Source organism: Marmota marmota, unplaced genomic scaffold (assembly GCF_001458135.2).
Source record: "Marmota marmota marmota unplaced genomic scaffold, marMar, whole genome shotgun sequence".
Lineage (NCBI taxonomy): Eukaryota > Metazoa > Chordata > Mammalia > Rodentia > Sciuridae > Marmota > Marmota marmota.
In genome coordinates this window covers 28472763-28487305 of record NW_026000019.1, presented here as the reverse complement: position 1 = coordinate 28487305, position 14543 = coordinate 28472763, and the positions used below count along the sequence as shown (strand labels likewise).

The 14543-nt window shown below is 51.7% G+C and overlaps 1 protein-coding gene and 1 long non-coding RNA gene across 3 annotated transcripts in view; both read right to left on the bottom strand.

The window, feature by feature from the left end:
- Positions 1-768, bottom strand: part of Igsf8 (immunoglobulin superfamily member 8) — a 6846-nt gene extending 6078 nt beyond the window's left edge. Inside the window, exon 1 of one of the 2 annotated variants that reach the window (XM_015492014.2) lies at positions 621-768. In XM_015492014.2, the coding sequence (XP_015347500.1) occupies positions 621-669 (49 nt within the window). In that variant the 5' untranslated portion in view covers positions 670-768. Of the gene's footprint in view, positions 1-147; positions 170-620 lie in introns of those variants that run through there. The other variant, XM_048810188.1, reaches the window with a different exon arrangement.
- A 7543-nt stretch (positions 769-8311) lies between these two features.
- Positions 8312-12439, bottom strand: LOC125618711. The gene is made up of 3 exons (XR_007350118.1): positions 12314-12439; positions 10034-12083; positions 8312-8623 (listed from the first exon to the last, which is right to left on the bottom strand). It is a non-coding gene; the product is annotated as an uncharacterized LOC125618711 (long non-coding RNA).
- Positions 12440-14543: the final 2104 nt, after the last annotated feature.

The following is a 14543-nucleotide window of genomic DNA, read 5'->3' as shown; positions in this document are numbered from 1 at the left end:
GGGGGGGGGGGGGTCTCACAACAGGCCAAAGTGCTGTGTGCCAGAGGGGAAGAAGGGCACCTAGGAACTTAACCAAGGGTGGAGATGGGGGCAAGGGAGGGAGCCTCAAATGATGAAGTGTATGGGGAGCAATTAGTGGAGACTTACTTCAAAGATGTGGGTAGAACCAGCCTCTGGGCCTCCAGCCAACTCTGGGGCAATTATGAAGACCGTCGGGCACTGCCCACACAGGGCAGGCACCCAAGGCCAGGCCTGGAGCTGAGTGTGAGACACAACTGAGTCGCACCATTTGGACACAACGACCCCAGCAACTGGGTCTGCAGGCTGAGAAGTAGGGCCTGCCTCCGAAGACCTGGCGGTGCCTCGGCAGCACCTCCGTGGGTCCTCACTGTGCCCCCGGCTACGGAACTAGCCCTGGGGAGCCCCTTTTCCGCGTGACTGGTTCGGCGGGCTGCCGCAAAGGGAAGCTGGGCGCCAAGCCCGGGGAGACTGGAGACACACCTGACGGAGAAGGGGGGTTTGCGAAGAGCTCCGAAATGCTGGGAAGGCGGGCCCGGATGGGCGCCGGGTGGCCGGCACCTGCCTTGCGGTGCCCAGGATAGGGCGGGGACCCAGCTTACCCAGCATTAGCAGTAGCAGCAGCGTCGGCTTGGGACCCGGGGCGCCCATCCTGCGCGGCCGGCTTTAAGGAGGCTCCGGGGGGCTGCGCGGGCTCTGGAGGGCTGGGGGTACAGGGGGCGCATGCCCAGGTGGGGGGGCAGGAAGCGGAGNAGCCCCGCCCCAAACAGGGCCCCGCCCATACCCCGCCCTACTGAGGCCCGGCCAGTCTCCAGCCCTGGCTCGTCCCCGCCTCAAGATCCGCCCTCCCTAATCCCCTGACTCGGCCGGACTCGGAATCGAGCGGTGGCTCCGCCCCAGGCCAGCGGCGGGCAGAATTGGCCACGCCTCGCCTCCGCTAATCTCCACCCACCCCCGCCGAGATCTCACCCCGCCGAGCACCTGTGATGCCTGGAGTCGGGTGCAAGCACTCAGAATCCAGTTAGGTTCTCTGAGCCTCTAGTCATCGCTGCAAACCCTGCTGATTTAAGTGGGGGTCAGAGGGACAAAGGAGCTCGGAACGCGAAGGGTTTGGGTCCAAGAGTGCTTCAGGGCCCGGAAGGTCATGGGAGACCTGTTTGCCAATCCCTCAGAGGGCAAAACCAAAGGAAAATGTGCTGGGCAAGTGGACCATCCAAGAGCCGTTTCTTACTGGCTGAGGGATCCTGCACCAGTTGCTTAACCTCATTCAACCACAAATTGAGCTGAAATTGTTGACATTCACTCAAGGGGTTACAGTGGTGATTAATTGAGGTAATGTACACAAGCTGGTTGGCACAGGGCAACTAACACGAAATGGGAGGGGGTGTTTTGTTTTTGAATTAATATTTAAACTGCTTTCTAAGTAGTTTAATTTTAGTTTAGACCTAAAACTTAGGGGAATTAGCTGAAGAAGTTTCTATATTAAGTGAGAAGAGATGGACATAGCCCTGTGTTTGGAAGTGTGGGACCTGCCCTGGATATGGTGGAGGCATTCTACCTAGGTTCTTTGTCTTTCCCTGGACTCTGGAGCAGATGGAGAGTGAGGAGGGTCAGGAAGGGTGAAGCAGGTCTGCAAAGCCAAGGCTGTCAAAGTGGCCGTGGATTGTGACCCCAGAGCTTTTCCAGCACCCTTCACCCTCCACCACGCTACCTGTCTCTTCTCATCCCCCTCCACCCTTCTACTTAGGTGGCATCCTTTACAGACTAGAAAACTGAGGTCCAGAGGCAGGAAGTGGCACAAGCCAAACCATACCTGCCTTGACTGGTTTCTTCAGATCCATTTCTCTAAATCATCCACAGTCCATGTTGAGCTGTGTGAAAATGAAAGGCCCAGGGAGGCATTTAGAGGAAAACCATTCTCTCCCTTTAGTTAGAAACTGAATGGATTTAATGCCTTCCTGATTATTATGGCTTGACAGATGTTAAGATACCATTATCATCATAATAGATTTATGGAATGCTTGCACAATAAGGGCAGTACTCAAAGGGGTATGATTTCTAGCCTTTACAGTCTGTTTTACAAGATGGTGTCGTTTAACAAAAGAGGAACCTGAGGCTCAGAAGGGTTAAAGCGTCTTGCCCAAGGCCACACAGCTTTCAAGTAATCAAGGCCTGACTTGAGCCCAGGCCTGCCTGTCCCCAAATCTTTCTATACTGCACTGTCTCTCCTTCCAAGCCTTTTTCTATCCTGTTACACTCACTCATACACCAAATCTGATTGGGGAGGCCTTGTGCTAAACAAGACAGTGCTTTGATAAACAAGGTCAAGGCCATCTTGGTCCCCTTCCCTCAGGGAAAGTAGCCATTGTATTGCAGGGAACATACTGTAAACAAATAATAACCAAACCTCATTATGGACATTATGAGGGAGTTCTTCAGGGATCTGAGATACTAGTCCTCCTCCCATGGCTTGGGGCTGGGAAGGAGCTGAGAGCAGGTAGGGATGGAGGACCAGAGGGCTTGAGGCAAAACTTCTTCCACATGCCCCTCCTGCAAATGTGGGTTCCAGAGGTGGCCAGCAGGGGGAGCCCACAGCCCAGGACTGACTCGCCCCTCAGCTGCTTATGTAACTGGAAAAGCCGGGGGAGGAGAGGAAATGGCAGGCACGAGGCTCATCACACACGCAGACGCATGTACCCACCGTAATGGAAAGGGGTTTTACGCAGAAAGCTGCTGCACATACACCCAACAGAGTGATGCACAAATACACGCACACTCTGCAAAAGAGGAATGTATCGTGTAGACTGGAGGGCATCTCTGTCCCCATCTGTCACATCCACAAGAAAACACAGGCTCACCTAGGCTGGTGCACTGGGGCAGGGGTGAGTGCAGGAAGGAGAAAAGGAGGTTTAAGTGATCCTCAAGGCCAGACTAGGACATTCACGAGGAGGGAGTCTGGGATTACAGAGAGACACAGGTGCAGTAGTGACTGTGGGGACCCTGGCACCGGCTGGGCTGTGTTGTCACTATACCATCACCAGCTTCCCATCCCCCATACCCCCCCCACTACCAGATGTGGGCATATGTCAAACACCAGTCTTGTTTTACATGTTAATTTAATTCATTTCACCTCCAAACTACATGGTACAAAGTTGGTACTGAGTTCTCATGAGTATTATTAACAACCATTAAAACCCATGTTCTCCCATAAAACGGTTTATAATCTGGCCGAGATGTCACATACGGCAGTCACAACAGAGGAGTCATGTCCCTCAAAGAGGAGCACACCCAAAGACTGGACTGTTAAAAATATCCTGACCTGTGCCAGGTGTGTAACGTGATCTCATTGAATCCTCAACAGAACCTTGTAAGGTTAGTGCTATTATTATTATTATCGCCGTGAGAAAACTGAGACATACAGAAGCTAAGGAACTTGTCCAAAGTTAATGGATTAGTTACTGTCCAAACTTGGATTTGAACCCAGGATTTTTTTAACCCTTGTTACATTGTTTCTTAAAGTCAAACATCACTAAAGAACAAATTTAAATCTGAGCCCAGCATTTATAAGTACTTGCTATGGACACAGATATTACTGTGGAGACAAAATGACAAACATAACAGCCACTAACACACATGGAAATGATGGAGACACACTAGGAATACTCAGCTCTCTCCTTCAAATGAGTACAAACCCAGCTTCTTGGGGAGCTAAGGATCCCACACAAGAATGTCCTGTTTGTGTGTGTTTATAAATCCTTGACCCATACTGCACTGAGAAACTGGATTTTCCCACCCTCCCAAAGAGAAAATTCTCACTGCCGAATTGCTGAGAGGCTCAAGCAAAGGGTCAGAGGTAAAGCAAAAACCTACACTCACCTGGACAACAAACCAGGGCAGAGATAAACACACAGACACTGGGCCCACCCCAACATAGTCATGGAACCACAAAGTCATCTCCCCCACCCCCACCCATACACACATCTGCACCACACCTTCTTCCCCCTTCCTCCCCAGAACCAAGATCTGCACCCCATGGTGGACCCTGTGTGTGTGTGTGTATGTGTGTGTGTGTGTGTGTTTTCTAAACCCTCCCCTTACCCTGGCTGAGCCCACACTCCTGCCCCAGTTCTCAAGGCCTATGCCAAGGGGGTGGCACAGTTGTTCAAGAATAGGGGAGTCACAATGCCACTGGGGCCTTGGCACAACCTAGCCCTGACCCCTGAGAGGACCCTGCCATTTCTGCACCCAGGAATAGTGCCAGCTGCCACCTACTCTGGAATACCATGCGTGGATCCCTCTGAGCTGGAATCCCCTCCGACCTCCCTCCCCTGACAAGTTCTTTTGTTTCCCCAGGCCCATGGGGTGGGTGCCTGGGCTCCTTCCCCATTCTTGTCCTCTGTTCCCAGCCAGCAAGAGGGGACTGCTGGAGCAGAAGTGTCTGGAGGGAGCAGGGGGCTGAGGCAAGCCCCACTGTGTGATATCACTTCTTCCCCAACCTGAGCAGCTTGGTGGGGGTGGGCAAGTTGAGGGTGGCAAATGGCAACAGTTTGGGTAGACAAAAGTCTAAGGGTGAGTATTATAGATGAGCCTCAGGGGGCGACAGGTGGTTAGCACCAGGCGACTGCCCCTTGAGTCACCGAGGTTAAGCAAAAGGCAGATTTGGAGAATAGGTCATTCATAGGTTTGTCTAGACACAGCTCTGAGTGAAGAAAGAAGGAAGTGATAATAACTAACACTTACTGAAAGGCCGCTTTGTATTGGACACTGTCACCCACATTCTGCACACATTTACTCATTTAGTCTTCACATAAAACCCAGGTGGTAAGAACAACCCCAGGTGGTTATCGCTAATTTACAGATGGGAAATAGGTACAGACAAGTTACGAAATTCACCTTAAGTTCATACAGGGAGTGAATGGTAGCACCCAGGCAGGCACAGTGGCACATGTCTGTAATCCAGTAACTCAGGAGGCTGAGGCAGGAAGATGGCAAGTCCAAGAAGAGTCTTGGCAATTTAGCTAGACCTTGTCTCAAAATAAAGAATACGAAGGGGCTTAGGATGTAGCTCAGTGGGAGAGCACCCCTAAGTTTAATCTCCAGTACCTTGCCCCCAAAAAGGTAGCACCTAGATGCAAATGCAAACTGACTCCCAAACTCAAGTTTTCTGAACATTCTTCCTCCTGCTTCCCTAACCTGCACACATTTATTTATATGTTCACATATGCGCATGTGCGTGTTCTCTCTCTCTCTCTCTCTCTCTCTCTCTCTCTCTCATCTGGTATCTATACAACCTTTTGAACTAACTATCTTTTCCCATTAATGTGCTCCAATTTCTAGCACATAGTGAGTGTTCAATAAATGTTTTGTTGAATTAATGAATCAATGAACAGTGTCAGAGACCCAGGACATGAGGAGACCATGAGGTCATGTGGTGGATTTGAGGGAGAAAGACTAGGAAAGATTTTATGCACACACACCTAGCCCTCCACCTTGGATAATGTTGAAGACTCACTTCCAACTCTGAGGCCTTTCAAACTCACCAGGTGGGGAAAGAGCAATGGAACCCAGCTTCCCAGGATGCTCTGAGGAGAAGGGGCTCCACTCTTCCCTCCAATCAGAACAGAAGGCAGTGGGGTGTGAGGAGAGCTCTGGGAAGATGGGAGACATGGTCACCCCAGACTTCTCAGCTAAGTTCAGTTCCTCCTGTGTTTTCAGCCTCCCTGGGGGCTGCAGGCTCTTTCCTGGCCTCCCTGTGGCCAGCTCTTGCTTCCTCCACTTGTCCACCTGGGCCCTGCAGGAACCCGGCACCCCTGGGCTATTCTGGCTGAAGAGTGGACAATTCCCTTTTTGCCTCGTCCAACTGAAACAAGTGTGGAATTTTTCCAAAGCCTCTCTATTAGAAAAGTAAATGGAAAACAAAGCCAGAAATAAAGATTGCAAAACAAAGAAACAGATGGAACAGTGGGGGTGAGTGAGCCGGCCATGGGAGCGAGTGTGATCCCAGCGTCCTGATGCTAAGTGACTGACCCTCGCTCACTCCCCCCGCCCCAACAGCACCCTGTCCTTGGCCCTTGCATCTCCCACTCTGTGTTGTAGTTAAGGAGGCTTGTTTCTGTCTGCCTCTCTGTCTTGGCGGTGAGCTTCTCAAGGCCACGGTTAACTCTCTTCTGCTCTGTCCCCATGCCTAGCCCAGTTGCCTGGCAAGGACTAGAATCTCCCCAGACATTTACAGAATGGCTGGCTGAGCCAGGGAGTGAGCAGGGAGTGGGGGACATGAGAGGGAATCTGGGTCTTTTTCTCTTTGGTGGCCATATGGCCTCCATAGTGGGCACCCCTCTTTCCCAAGTCCATCTTCACCGGCCACTTCCACCCACAGCTGAAAGTTTCTCCTTTCTCCTCTTGCAGAACCCAAACTCTCCATCCCTCAAGAAATAACCCAGGCTAGCTTCCTGGGCAGCCGAGGAAGGGCTGGGCTCTGTCCTCTGGGGAGGGAAGGTGCGGGAGATCGGATCCAGCTGAAAGAGAAATTGCAATCCAAAGGCCACGACATTGGAAATAGAGGGCAGAAAATAATGGCTAACATTCATCAAGCGTTGCAGTTCTCAACACAATTGGATGAGTTAGAGCTAGCAAAGAAATCGAAGCTCAGAGAAGCTAAAAACAAACAAATGTCCAATTAGTGGCCGGCCTAAGATTTCTTTTCTAGGCACTTCTAACTCCACAGCACAAGTTCTTAGCCATGTGACAAAGCTTCATCTTGCCTAATTCAAATCATCTTAGGAAGAAAGAGAGAGAGGGGGGAGGGGGTAACAAGGGTGTGGAGGTCCAATCAGCTGCAAGGCCAAGGTGATGGGGAATCCAGGACAGCAGGACTGACCTCTCAAGGTGCTGCAAATCGTCAAGGAGGACCCCAGTCCCAAAGTATTCCTGGGGAAAGGGGACAAGACAGAACAAATCTAAAAGTTAGGGGATAAGGCGTGTTACCCATCAGGAATTTAGGTGCAAGAAATAACGTCTCTTTGTACCCAGTTAAGATCTTAAAAAATCTGTGGAGCTGGGACTTCAGAACCAAGCAGCAAAACATTGCACAGAGCTGGGTTTCCCAGCTCTGTATCCTGGATCCCACTACTGGCTTTCTCTAGCCTTAGTTTCACTTAAGTTTTCATCATATTTAAAATGAGAATCATCGTAGTACTGAGTTCATCATTTTCTGAGGATTGCTGTTGAGGGAAATGATGAAAAAAGCTGGGGCTCAGGGGTAGAGTGGGATCCGTGACCAGGAGAGGAGACCCTTCTAAATGGGTCTTTCCATTTCCTGTGATCCCCTAGGGAGAGGGTAACCTAGACCCCCCCCCTGCTTCCTACCACACCCTCCTCAACTCTTCACAATTTCATTTCTAAATTTGACCTACCATGGAAATGTTTTTGACCTTTGAAAGGTCAAAAAAAAGTGCCCAACTTTCATTTCTCCTTAGCATCTGAAATCTGAAACTGATAGGGTTTCTTTTTGCCCCTTAATCCTTTTTCTCTCTCAGCTGTCAGGTCCCATGGCTTCATCTAGTTCTCCCATCTCTCTGCCCCTCCATATTCCAGACCTTCTGTTCTACCCTAGGTGTTGCCCAGAGTTCTCTTCAAGACCTTTGACCTGTTGTCCTCTGGCTCCTCTACCTTGGCAAATCTCCTCCTGTTGAGTGGTCACCTCTGTGGAGGTGACTTCCGTGGCCAGTGCTCTCTCCCAAGCTCTAGTCTCCATTCCCATTACTCACTGGTCACCTTCTCTACCTGCCAGGGCTACCTCAGACTTAACAACCCAAAACACAACTTGTGGCTTCTCTCCTGAGTGAGCTCCTCTCTTCCCTACCTTGTTTGAGTTGACTTTGCATCCCCAACTCCCTGACCCCCAGCTCCTTCCTCCTTTACCCTGATATCCAATCAGCTACCAAGTCCTAAAATCCTGTCTCCTTGAAGATCCTTCCCATTCACCCCTGTCTCCTCTCTGTCATTGTCCCATCTTGTCCTCCAGAGCTTTACCATCTATAGTCCCCACCTGTCCCACCCTTTCAGCCCCCCACACCCATGTATGCACACACTCATGTACACACACACACACACACACACACACACAGCAATCAAACGAGCCTTCCTGGGCTGCAGTTTGAATGAGATTACGCCCCTGCTCAGAAATTTTAAATGGTTCCATATTGTTTATGGCGATGTTTCTCAAACTTGCTTGATGGTAAAAATACAGACTCCCACTGCCCACCTCCACCCTCATGAATCAGAATCTCTGAGAGACGTGCCTGCTGTTTTATATTTTTAACAAGCATCCAGGTGACTCTTATCATCAGAGCCTTTTAGGAAACACAAGCATTTAAAATGACAGGCGTTCAGGGCCCATGATTTGGCTCCAACATCCTCTTCCAGTATCTCCATGTTTCTCCTTTGGGCTCTGGGTACTGCGCCGTCTGCCTGTGCTCAGGCTGTTCCCTCTCCTTTTTCTCTCTGAGCCAGATCTCTGTCATGGCCTAACTAGAATGTCACCTCCTCCACGAAGACTTTCCTGAATCTTCCAACTAAGAGCCATCTTCTCCTTCTTGCCATCTTCCTGTGGATTAAAAACAGTGTGCAGCCAGCACCTGGCAGGGCCTTGGCTCACGGCTACTGGGGATTGATTGGCCCTCTTCCCTCCCCTCTATCTTCTGGTACACTCCTCCTGTCATCTTTGAAGTCAGGGATTTCTGCTCTTGTGCTCCTGGAGACAAGGACCCAGAGTGGATCCTTCTCTTCACAGCATGAAGATTAAATGTTCAGACTCTGGAATCAAACTGACTAGGTTTGAATCCCAGTCCCCCTTAGAACTACTTAGAATTTGTGTGTCTCTGCTTCCCCATCTGTTTTTATGAGGACCAAATTAAGCAATGCATGCTGTCTCCCTCCCTTCTGGAGGCTGGGAAATCTAAGACCAAGGTGCCAGCAGATCCCATATCTAGTGAGGGAGGGATCACTTCCTGGTTTACAGATGCCCCCCCCCCTCTCTGCCATCACATGGCAGAGAGCAGAGAGGGAGCAAGCTGTCTCCTGTCCCTCTTCTTTTAAGGGCCTAAACCCATCATGGGGGCTGCACTCTCATCATCTAATTACCTGTCAAAGGCCCCACCTCCTGACACTCTCACATTAGGGGTTAAGGTTTCAACTGGGGGAGGTGGGGGGCAAGCATGTAGTGTCCTGGTCGACTCACCATTAGCTGTGATGAGCTAGAGATCTCGGTGGCAATCAGGCTCAGTGACTCTCAACCCTGCCTGCCCATTGAATCATCTGGGGAACCTTTGAAAAATGCTTAGGCTTGGGCCCTACCTCAGACAAATTGAAATAGGATCCCTAGGGGTGAGACCCAGGCATGGGGCACGAAGATGCTGCTACAGACGAGAATTCTTAGCTAGTCCAACTACCTCACTGAGTTAATGTGAGGTAAAGGATCCAGTCAAGCATACAAGGTATGTTTGTGGTGGAACAAGTCCTCATCAAAAGCCTCTGCCCACTGTCCCATCCAGTCCAGAGTGACTTCCAACGTGCCAGGGCTGGGTCTTTGCTCAGGACCAACCTGGGTCAGGCGAGGACCAACCTCAGCTGTATCAGACCATGGTGGGGACCCTAGAGAGGGGCAGGTGGGAAACAGAGACATGGAGCAGCCTTGTGCCTTCAGTGCTTCCTTGGATCCACCAAGATCTCTAGCTAATGGTTAGTTGACCAGGACACTCCAGTACCCAGAGCCCAGAGGGGAAACACGGAGATACCGGAAGAGGTTATTGGGGCCATATCATAGGCCTTGAAGGCCTGTCAAGCTTAAGGAAATGGGGAAAGGGAGTCCTCAAGAGCTAGGAGCTGACCCTGAGAAGACTGGCTCAGGGATGGGATGGAGGGATGTGGTGACCTAATGGCATGGGATTATGAACAAAAGAGCCATGAGAGTGGGAACCTTGCTTGCCTGGGTTGTAATTGTCTCTCAAATACTCACATAGAATATGGTATATACAGTAAGTGTTCAGCACATAGACTGAATGGCTGAATGATGCAATAGCTGTCAGAAAGAGAATGTACTGTCGACGAAGTCACACACACACACACACACACACACACACCCGAGAAGTGATGGGAACTTCCAGACAGGAGCACTAGAGCAGAAGGATCCTGGACTTTCAGAGAAACTGAGGTGCCGAGGAGGCCAAGCTCCCTGGAGTTCGAGGAAGAGTCCATTCTGTGGGAGGAGGGCCATGTCTTCGCGTGCCAGATGTTTGCAGGGCATCCTGTCCTAGTTGGGTGTCCAGAGGCCAAAGGGAACAGGCAGATAAACAGAGCTACATCCTGGGCTAAGTGGAAGGGGCTGGTAAGGGAGGAACGAGGAGGCTGGGGACCAAGCCAGGCTGCCTCTTGATAGGCGGAGCAAGGAGGCGGGGTGCTCCGGGCCAGGGCCTGGGTCAGATCTCTGGCCAAAGCAAACCTTCCTCACGGGCTTAGGGGCCAGTTCCCTCCCTGCCCAGATGGAATCAAAGGCAAACAGGAACCCTGCAGGGCCCAGCTGTGACCCTTGCCCCCCATACTCAGCAAGACCCAATTAACCCGGTCCTCCTCCTGTGCCCTAACATCCTCTTATTTGGTATTTGCTCGGTGGATACCAGCCAAGAGCCCTTCTCCCCAGACCCCATCCCCCCCCCTCATGGTGTCTCCCTGTAAGAGACCAAGGCAGTGTTAGCTCAAGTCCTAAGTCCTTCTTGGATTCTATGCCAAGAGTTAAAGGGACAAGGCTCGTTTCGGTGGGCCACATGCAGGTAAACAGGGCAAGAGCACTGCGCCCTGGTCTCCTTCCCAGCAGGTCTCCAGGTAGCGGTTCTCACGCAGGTAACTTTGCTGCCTCCCTGAGCTGCCTCCCTGAGCTGAGGAGACGGCAGGATCGCGGCATCATCAGTGCTGGAAGAGGACCTTCAAGGTGTCCCAGTGCTGCTCCTTGTCACTCAGACGAAGACACCAAAGCCAGAGTGGAGCAGCCTCCTGTCCAAGCTTGCTCAGGTGACTCGTGGCCTCGCTGGGACCAACCTCAGCTGACCTGACTGTAAAAGATCATGGGGGGGGACCCTAGAGAGGGACAGGTGGGAAACAGAGACGCAGAGCAGCCTTGTACCTTCATTCCTGGGGAGAGAGGTTGACACCAAAGACTCTTTCCTTTTCCTCCCTTGCATTTCCACCTGCGTGTCTAGGTGGGAACACAACATGGAGCTCTCCAAACCGAGAAAGGAGTAAGGAATGGAGCAGAAATAGAGAGACTGAGGAAAATACTCCTGTGCGCTTTCTTCCCCTTCTGTTTTCTTCCCCAGCCCATCCTACCCGCAAGGATTGAACCCAGGGATGCTCTGCCACTTAGCTACATATGCAGCCCTTTTTATTTTATTTTGAGACTATGTTTCACGAAGTTGCTGAGGCTGGCCTCCAACTTGTGATCCTCCTGCCCCAGCCCCCACAGTTGATGGGATTACAGGTGTGCACTACCACACCTGGCTTTTCCTCCTCTTTTCTAAATTCTAGGTAATATGGCTTTCACCATTTAAAAAAGACAATAAAAATAATCTGACAGACCTAAGGAGAGACATAGGAAAAATGACAGACCTAAGGAGAGACAAAGGAAGAGATTCTAGAATCTTGTTTGATGGACTAAAAAAAATTAAGGACCAGGAAGAAAACAAGGACAGTCGTAAAGGAAGAGACAGACAGAAAATCCAATGCCATCCTGGTGGGCCAGTGGGGAAACTGAGGCAGCAACGGGCTAAGACAGCTACTCTGTGGCTCTGAGCCCACCAAGAGTTCACCACAGTCTGAGGGAGTGGGAGGGCAGAGGACAGGGAGGAAGGGGGGATGAGAAGGCATCTCTCTTGGACATTAGTCAAGGCCACCCCTGGCCTTCCCAGATTCCCACATAACCCATCCCCTAAAGATGGCCTCCTCTTGGAAGCAGAAGACTCCACTATGTCCTCACAGGGCCCAGAAGCCTGGTCACAGTGGCAAGATGACAGCCCCTAAAGAAGAAAAGGAAAGGAAAGGTTGGAGGGTGGAGGAGGAGGGGGAGAGGGTGCCCAGCAGCCTGGTGCAGAGGTAGCAGCGCCCAGGAGTAGTGCTGGCTCAATCCAGGACTGGGGCAGAGGAGTGGGGTGAGGGTGGGAGGAGGGACTGTGGGGGTGACGGAGACTCCCAGGCTTCCTTCCCTCCCTCCATCCCTCCCACTCTCCTTTCATGATCTTGAAACAACCTTCAAGTCTGGGCTGGAAGCCCCAGGAGGCCAGTCACTTAGGAAACAGAACTGTTTCTTGGAGACCTTGCAGCCCATCTGCAGCTGAGCAGCGCCCACCCCTCCCCCGTGCACAGACTCATTCTCTCATGGACGCTCACGTACGCCCACGCCCGCCAGGCTGCACCGAGTTCCTCGCTGGCCCACACACAGGCACGCACGCCCAGTCACACGTGGCAGGCCACACACTCATACACAGATAGCTGATCTGTAATTGATTGATCACTCATCCAAGAGAGTGCTGCCCTTTTCTTTGGACTTGGAACCTACCCACAGACAGGACTCTTGTGTCCCTCACTCATTAACTAGCACAGACACACAGCCAACAAATGCATTCCTCTGCCTCTCTGACTCCCCGTTACTGTCCCAGCTCTCTGACATGCACACATCCCTGCTTCCCAAACCTTCCTCTACCAACCAAGCTACTCTCCATACTGCCCCATGCGGACTCCTTTCCAATCTTTCTGATCTGAGACTTTCTCTCCAGTGTGGTCATCCCGGCTTCCCACATCCTGCCTTAGAGTCTTTTTGTCTCTTTCCTTTGCTCCTCTCAACAACAGGGCCTTCATCCAAATGGGCACCTCTGTCTGGGTTCACAGGAAGCAGCAGCCTGACCCAGGCACTAGATCAAAGCACCGGGTATCTGCAGCAGCTTGTGTCCTGGCGTGGGGTTCATGGTGGGCAAGCAGATGACCTCCCAGAGCCTCAGCTCTCGTGGGCAGGGGATTGTCAGTGAGGCTTGGACAAAAAGTGAGCCTGGGGTGCCCTGTCCACCTCTCACTTGTTGGGTCCTCAAGTTTGCGAGCAGCAGTAACCTTGAGGGCATGGCAGGGCATGGCAAGAAGCCCAGCAGGCTGTATGGGCAGAGGAAGAGCCAGCCCTTTCCGGTATTGAGCCTGGCTCCAGGGACGAGAGCCAGGGCTTGGGAAGGACTGGGCAGTACTTGGAGGTGCCAGCAGGGATGAGAGGGGTGGAATACCAATGGCTGGAGTCCAAGCCACATTCAGGTTCTGGAACTCAAGTTTTCTCTTTTGTCCCACCTGGGCCAAAGATGACCCAGGAATTCTAAGCCAGGAACCCAAGGCGCAGGTGCCTCCTAAAACCCAAAGTTATCATCTCATACGCACCCAGCCCCAGGGCAAGTCTGCCCTGCACTGAATGCCCCACTGCCTTTGGGCCATTCTTCCAGTGACAGAGGCAGCCTCTCCTGGTGTCTAATCCCAGAACTTGCAGCTACAGTCTTCAGCTGCATCCATCATGCTCCAGACCCAATTCCAAGGTCTGGAGAGGGACTATCTGCTCACTCTACCCACCCTCCTGCCGGAACCCTGGAGGAGGAAACAGGTCACAAATGGGATGTGACCTTCCGGGTCCCTGTAATGGAAAATCTCCGCTGCAGGCCCCAGAGGGGGTCAGTTATTTAGGGAATTCAGATGTGAGCCCTGTGCCCTGAGAGTGGATTTGCAGAAGGAGAAGTCGATAATCCCTCTGCAGGGAGTTCCCTCCGGAGCCAGAGAGGGACCCAGCCCAGGCAGCGGGTACCTTAGGCCTCTGAGCCAAAGCCCCATCCCCTCCCTCCGGTCCTCCTCCTTCCTTTTCCTTCAGAGCTTCCAGAACTGCCCCTGTTCTGCTGGCTTCCCTTCATTCCACCCCTGTGTCCAGAGAAAGGGGGATACTCCAGCAGGTGTCCTTTGCTCCTAGGAGAAAGTAAAGGCAGGATACTTTTCTTCTCTGCCCCTTCTGTTTCTCCTTCTCTTTGCTCCCCATTCTGTGACTCTTTCCTCAAGTGAGTAGCAATGATCCCCCGGACTAGCTGGCCCCGTCCTTGGTCATCTCTTCTACCCATTTCCATCTGGAATAAGGTTAAAGACAACACTCTCAGCCCAAGATGAGGCCCTCTATCCGCGCCCCAGGCTTCCTTCAGCAACTGACCAATACTTCACTGCAGGAGGCCTCTTTCTGTCTAACTTCCATCCTGCATGCTGCGGATTTGCCTTCCTTCACCTCTTGAGGGAAGGACGAAGCTGACTTGCCAACCTCTTCAACAGCTATGAAAGAAGAGTCATGTCCAGGGGCTGGAGTTGTAGCTCAGTGGTAGAGGGCTTGCCCCTCATGGGTGAGGCCCTGGGTTAGTGCTCAGCACCACATAAAAAAATAAATAAATAAACTCAAATAAAGATTAAAAAAAAAA